The following is a 6,863-nucleotide window of genomic DNA, read 5'->3' on the forward strand; positions in this document are numbered from 1 at the left end:
AGCGGCACAACCACTGCGGAAATCAGGGTGGAGATTCCTCACAAAACTAGGATTGGACGTCTGACTCGACCCTGCTATTCCCCTCCTGGGTATCTTCCCAAAAGAATTAAAAACATCATATGATAGCCCCATGATTATAGCAGCACAATTTGTCATAGCTAAGTCTTGGGAACAGCCACAACAAAAAATAAATGAATAAATCAATCTTGGGAACAACCAAATGCCCATCAACCAAGGAATGGATAAAAAAGATGTGGTCTTTTCATACAATGGAGTCTGCTCAGCTATAAAGATAAACTGGAGACTTTTACAAGTAAATGGATGAAACTTGAGACCATACCCATCAATGAAGTAAACCAGACACATATATAAACATCGGACTGTTTCCTTAGTGTGAAAAGCTGAAAGAAGAGATAAGATCCAAGCTATACAACAGATACAGTAAAGTGGAAAGAAACTTCAAAAGGAAAGAGACTGAGATGGGGGAATGGAGAAAAGCAAAATACAAATATATATAATAGGGGCCGGGGAGATGGCTCAGTAGAATATGTGCTTCCCTGGCAAGCACAAGGGCCTGAGTTCAACCCCCAGTTCCGCCAAAAAAACAAAACAAAAAAAACCCAACCAACCAACCAAACAAATATATATGATAGTTTAGGAGCCGGGAACATAGCTCAGCAACACAGTGCTTGCCTGGCAAGTGTATGGTCCTGAGTACAATTCTTGGTGCAAAAAAAAAAAAAAAGTTAAGATAGTTATACTATTAATTTCTCTTAGTTTATTGAAAAGATTTATGGTACTACTGCTTGAACAATTAAATGACATTATCTTGTACTCTGAGTAACCAATTTAAAGATAACAATATACAATATATCAAGCTTGTTACCTTTTCATTATCTTGCTTTGAAATTTTTTTTCTTCATTTATTTATTTTTTAATGTATTCAGTACAGTGTCTACAGGGTCTCACTATGTACATTGGACTCATAGTGATCCTCTTTTTTTTTTTTTGCGGAACCGGGGATTGAACTCAAGACCCTTGCGCTTGCCAGGGAAGCACTCATTCTACTGAGCCATCTGCCCAGCCCCCGTAGCGATCCTCTTGTTTACAGCCTCCCAAGTGCTGGGATTACAGGCCCATGCCACCACACCCAGTCTCAATTGCCATCTCAGAGTGCCCCAGGGGTGGGGCTGGCACAACAAGCCCAGGGATCAAACTCCCAGCCCCTGTTGTCTGCCTAAGGCGATACTTTAATCCACTGAGCTATTTGGCTGGCCCTTAAATAGATTTTTTTTTTTTTCCTTTTTGAGGTACCAGGGATTGAACTCACGACCTTGCACTTGCCAGGCAAGTGCTTATTCTACTGAGCTATCTCCCCAGTCCTTTTTTTTCCTCTTTAAAATTTAAAAAAATTTTAAAAAAGAATATTTCCTGTTATGGTTTAAGCCTCATGTAAGTTATGGGGCAGATACTGCTGGTGCAAACTGTTAAACTGGCTACCCTGTGCTTTCTGAGAGTTGTGGACACTGCAGTGTCCCAGCCTCTCCTCCAGTGTCTTGAAACTTCCAGTAACTGTGAGCTAAATAAACCTTTCCTTCCCTCATTTTGAGTGTCAGGTATTTGTCCCAGCAATGAGAGAAGAGTAACTAAGACAAAATTTGGTACCAGGAGTGGGGTCATTGCTGTGGCTAAACTTGACCATGCAGATTACCAGCTTTTGGGAATGGCTGATGGAAGGAGACAGGAAACAGTTGGAAATGTCACCTACAAGAGAAGTGCTGCAACAGCTTCGGCTGTTCTGTAGGGGAGATTCTGGTCAGAGCTCAGACCGGAAGACTGACAGAAAGCCAACCTGTAAAGATCAGGCTGGGGAGGTTTCTGCTGGGAAGAAGGACTGCACTGGTCATTGGACTCCAGATCATTTGTGGTTTTTTTTTTCAGAACTGGGCATTGAACTCAGGCCCTTGCACTTGCCATGCAAGTGCTTATTCTATTGAACCATCTCCCCAGCTCCTCATTTGTGTTTTGGCTTGGCAGAAAGTTTGTCTGAATTTTGCCTGTGTCCAGAGACTTTGCCTGAGACTGAAATTAAACACGGAGGACTGATTAATCTTTCAAAGAAATCTCAAAGCAGTCAAATATTGGGGCAGTGGTATGGCTATTGTTGGGGGCTCTTAGTCAAATCCATGTTGAGAATGAAGAGCAAAGAGCCCAGCAGAATGATTTAAAATCTTGTGAGTTTAGCCAGAAAGAAAGTGCCAGGAAGGCTGTGGACCGCAAGGATAGAGCTGAGATCTCCATTGCCCAGGAGGAACAGAAGAGTAGAAAAGATGTCCTGAGGGCATCACAGGGGGTGGCAGGTTCTCGCCCTTTGCAGCCTCAGAATCCCAAGGATGAAGGACACCAGATTACAGAATGGCACCAGCACAGAGAATTTGTTCCTCAGAATCAGGGTCAGAGTGCTCAGCAATCCAGGCACTCGACCCCTGCAGCCAAGAGAGAGGAAAGCCTGGCTACTTCTCCAGCTGGCAGCAGACCTTGGCATCATCCACGTGGCCCTGGTTTTAGGTGCATTCAGAATGCAGGAGTTCTGAGATTAAGAAGGCTTCCACCTCGATTTCAGAAGGCCTGGGAGGCCAGGCAGTGTGTCCCTGAGAGGGCAGCATGGGAAGCTGTGAGAAGCCTATTCCATGGAAAGCCCAGAAGTTTGGAAAAGCCAGGAAGGTGGATCATCTAAGCCAAACTGCAAAGAGGGAGCAAAGCCTGCCTATGAGAGAAGCCACGGGAGCTACCACCAAGACTGCCATAGAGGTGGAACCACAGGGAGTTCACAATTTGCCACAGATTGCTTTGGATGTTCCACAAGGACCTGCAGGACTTAATGTTTGCCCTGGTGAATTTTGGACTTGTTTTGGCCCCAATGGCTTGTATCCTCCTGTATATACCTTTTGGAATGGCAATGTTTATCTTGTGCCTTTGAATGTTAGATGTATTTAACTTTTCATTTGTACAGGGGCTCACAGTTGAAAGTTTACCTTGGATCTTGGAGGAGACTTGGGACTTGGACTTTCAGCAGTGCTAAGACTGTTGGGACTTTGGCAACTCTTAGAGATGGACTAAAATGCCTTTTGGACAAAGGGATGTGCGTGAGACTTTGAGAGTCCAGAGGGCAGAATGGTATGGTGTGTAGTTGTTCCCCCAAAGCCTCATGTAAGTTGTGGGGCAGACACAGCTGGAGGAGCAATGAGTGGCTTGAGGGGCGGGGCCAGAGGACCAGAGTGGGGCCAGATAGTCCCAAATCATTAAACTGACTAGCCTGTACTTTCTGAAAGCTGTGGAGAAGGTCATCCTGGACACGGCAGTGCCCCAGCCTTGCTGGGGAGAAGTGCAAAGAGGAAAATGTGTAGTTTAGGACCTTATGCCATCTGAGAGCAACTATTTCTAAACCTGACACACCAAAGCAGAGAAAACAATGAAGGTAAAAAGCCTAAAACAGGGCAATAGGGCTGCAAGGAGGATTAAAAAAGGAGCCAAGGATTAAAAAATGAGCACATATCTATTTATATCTATTTTTCTGAATTTAAATTGGCACGGATCAATCATTTGTGTTTTGTGGTGCTGGGGATGAAACCCAGGCCTCACACACACTAACAAGTGCTTACCGCTGACCTATGTTCCTGGGCCATCTTATGATTTCTTTCTTTTTTTGGTACCCAGAACCGAACTCAGGACCTCGTACTTGCCAGGCAGGTGCTGTGCACTGAGCTATCTCCTGGCCCCATATTACTGTTTCTTAAACTGGACTTTCAAGTGCTGCATGTCCTTTGGAGCTTTGTCTATCGGTTACATCAACAACACTTCCCATGTTGAGCTGATGGCCAGTGATTTCTCTGCCTAGTTCCAAAAGGAACGGAAGCCACCACAGCGCTGGCCCTCTGCCTGGGAAGAGCACACACTGGTCTCTCACTCTCAGGAAGCGCTGCTCTGACAGGCTTGTGCCACTGGGGGAGGACACAGGTCTCAATGGCAACCTGCACAGCCAGCACAAGGGACTCATTAGTGGAGACGGCATGGTGGCCAACAGCCCTGTTCCTAGGAATGGGCACATTCAGATTCAGAATGGAATTCCCCAAACCCAAAGAGAAGTCCTGGCGCTCTCAGCTGCATAGCACCAGCCACCCTCCGCAGCCCAGGGTGACTCTGGGAGAGGAGACAGCCACCATGCTGCTATTGCCCCTCTGGCCGGCCACCCTTAAAGGCTGTATGCCTGTCCTGAGACATCTCCTAGAAGTGGCCCATCTGATGGCATTTACAGACAATCTGAACAGGTAAACTTCTGGTGCTCAAGAGCAAATGGGTAAGGCAATTTAAAGTGTTTTACACTGGAAAACAGATCTTAAGAGCTGGAAAGAATCACTGACATTATACAGTCCAAATCCCTTCCTGAAAAAAGAAAGAAATTTGAGACCCAAATGATAAAGCAAGCAAGCCAGAGCAGGGAAAAATTCTCAAGGGCCTGACCATTTCTCCACCCACATAAGCTTACAGACCTGTATCTCTGGCTTACACCCTGGAATGCAGTCGGCGTTCAGGAAGGAGACGTCGGCAGAGGGAAGGAAGCACACAGTGGGAGCTTTTACACCTCGGCGCTGTCTGCAGAGCTGTAGCACTATCTCGGTAACAAGGTCTGGCGTCTTGGGGCAACTTGGTCCCCCACCCCCTGGAGGATGGGCTGTGCTCTCGCCCTCCCCTAAATCTATACTTGAGACCACTTCCACTCCCTCTTCCTGAGCAAAAGGAGCCGCAACTGATCCCGCCGGAACAGACATGACTGCCATGGTGCCGTGTGCACATGCCGTGCAGGCTCCCACGGCTCGGCGCACACCTACTTTTTATCTTGAATGTGCCCTTCTACTCTGTGGAGCTCTTTCCCAAACAGGCCGCATGGCTTGAAGTTAAGTACACACTTATCACCGGTTCTGTAGGGAAAACAAACACAGATTTCGTCTGTGAGCTGAGACACTTGGAGAAGGCCAAACTACGAGGGAGGAGGAGAGGGGCTAGGCCAGGAGTGTGGGGTGGCCGAGGAGGGCCAGCAGCATCACAAAGCTCTCCCTGGGGGACAGAAGTGCTTGACAGCTGACCTGGGGTGATGGTGTACACTGTGTAAATATACTAAACTATCACTTGGGTGCCCATTTAAAATGGATGAACTAGGGGCTGGGGAGATGGCTCAGTAGGATAAAGCGCTTGACTGGCAAACGCAAGGACCTGAGTTCAATCCCCGGTTCCACCAAAAAAAAAAAAATAATAATAAAAATAAAATAAAAAAAATAAAATGGATGAACTCATGGGGGTTATAAGGGCGCGCTCTCTCTCTCTCTCTCTCTTTTTGGCAGAACCAGGGATTGAACTCAGTCCCTTGTGCTTGCCGGGCAAGCGCTTATTCTACTGAGCCATCTCCCTGGCCCCCTCTAAGTGATCTCTTCCTCACAATGTTAAGAAACAAAGCCAATGCCCTCGGCTTCTGCACCGCTGTCTGGACGCGGCATACTACTAAGGGTGGTCACTGTGCTTTCGTCAGCAGTGACACCTCTATCCAGGTGTTCCGAACTGAACCACTGTGGTGAAGAACAACATCACCATGGCCGCTCGAGATGGCCCTGGCACTGGGCCCGTGCGCCGGCGCCTGCAGGAGCTCCCAGGCACGGAGCCCTGGAGGGTGAGCAGGGCAGAGGCCAGCAGAGGCGGCGGCTCCCCCACGGCCCAGCCCGTCCTGCACGCACACCAGCGGATTACCTGTGGTTTAGAATCTCCACCACTCCATACTGCTCTATCCACAGCTTCCCAATAATGACATTGTGCACACAGCAGGTAGGGTTGGTCCAGGTGTAGGCTTCATTGTGTCTGAAACGAGTGAGTGAGGGGCAGTGAGCACAGAGCCTACGTGACCTGGAGCACCTCGCCCAGACAGCCAGACGCAACCTCGCAGCCTGCGAGGGGCAGAATGCCCCTTTGAAGTCCTCCAAGCAGGCTATTTAGTTAGCATGCATTTGAAATTTATTTTTTCTTTCCTTTGTAGCATCAACAAAGCTTTCTACTTAAATGTCAAGACAAGTTAATAAGCAATGAAAGAGGACTGAGACAAAGGGAATGGCTTCCTGTGAAGCTGTCAGAAGAAAAGCCACTTGGCATACACCGCAGCACCGCCCAGCCTCAGGCAGACCCTGGCCTTGAGAGGAGGGGCACGCAGGCCAGGAGAGGACCGCTGTGTCTCAATACCCTGCACCCCTTTCTACTTCTCACCCTCCAGATGGCCCTGCCCTAGAAGAGCCTTACAGATGTGAGATGCAACAGTTCGCCAGGCCCGAACCTCCAGACAGCATTCGAGAGCTAAGGACAAAGGTCAGCTCAGAATAGGGACAGCTCATGACACACCATGACTGGTGGGACCCAACCATGTTAATCAACGAAGTCTGTAGACCCTCAGGCGTGGTGATGCAAGCCTGTAATCCTAGCACTCAGGAGACTGAGGCAAGAGGACTGTTGCGAGTTCGAGACCCGCCTGCGCTATAAAGTGAGCTCAAGGCCAGCCTGAACTGCATAGTGAGACCCTGTCTCAAAAACAACAACAACAACAAGAACAAAAAGTTTGTAGCTGGGTACGGTAGCATACACTGTAACACCAGCTACTTGGAAGGCTGAGGCAGAAGAGTGTGAGCTTAAGGACATCTATGCAACTTGATGAGGCCCTATTTCAAAATACAGTAAAGAATGTTTTAAAGGGCTGGAGAGATGGCTCAGTGGTCTAAAGCATCTACTTGAAACAAGCTTGGCAAAGCACAGGGACTGCGGTTCAATCC

The 6,863-nt window shown here is 47.9% G+C and overlaps 1 protein-coding gene across 4 annotated transcripts in view; it reads right to left on the reverse strand.

The window, feature by feature from the left end:
- Positions 1 to 6,863, reverse strand: part of Osbpl2 (oxysterol binding protein like 2) — a 43,142-nt gene that overhangs the window by 7,458 nt on the left and 28,821 nt on the right. For all 4 annotated transcript variants that reach the window (XM_023704315.1, XM_004644168.3, XM_004644169.2 and 1 more), the window contains 2 exons: positions 5,800 to 5,907; positions 4,890 to 4,979 (listed from right to left, as the gene is read on the reverse strand). In XM_023704315.1, coding sequence (XP_023560083.1) covers positions 4,890 to 4,979; positions 5,800 to 5,907 — 198 coding nt within the window. The remainder of the gene's footprint in view (positions 1 to 4,889; positions 4,980 to 5,799; positions 5,908 to 6,863) is intronic.

The sequence above is a fragment of the Octodon degus genome, unplaced genomic scaffold (genome assembly GCF_000260255.1).
Source record: "Octodon degus isolate 3935 unplaced genomic scaffold, OctDeg1.0 scaffold00194, whole genome shotgun sequence".
In the NCBI taxonomy this organism is placed as follows: Eukaryota; Metazoa; Chordata; class Mammalia; order Rodentia; family Octodontidae; genus Octodon; species Octodon degus.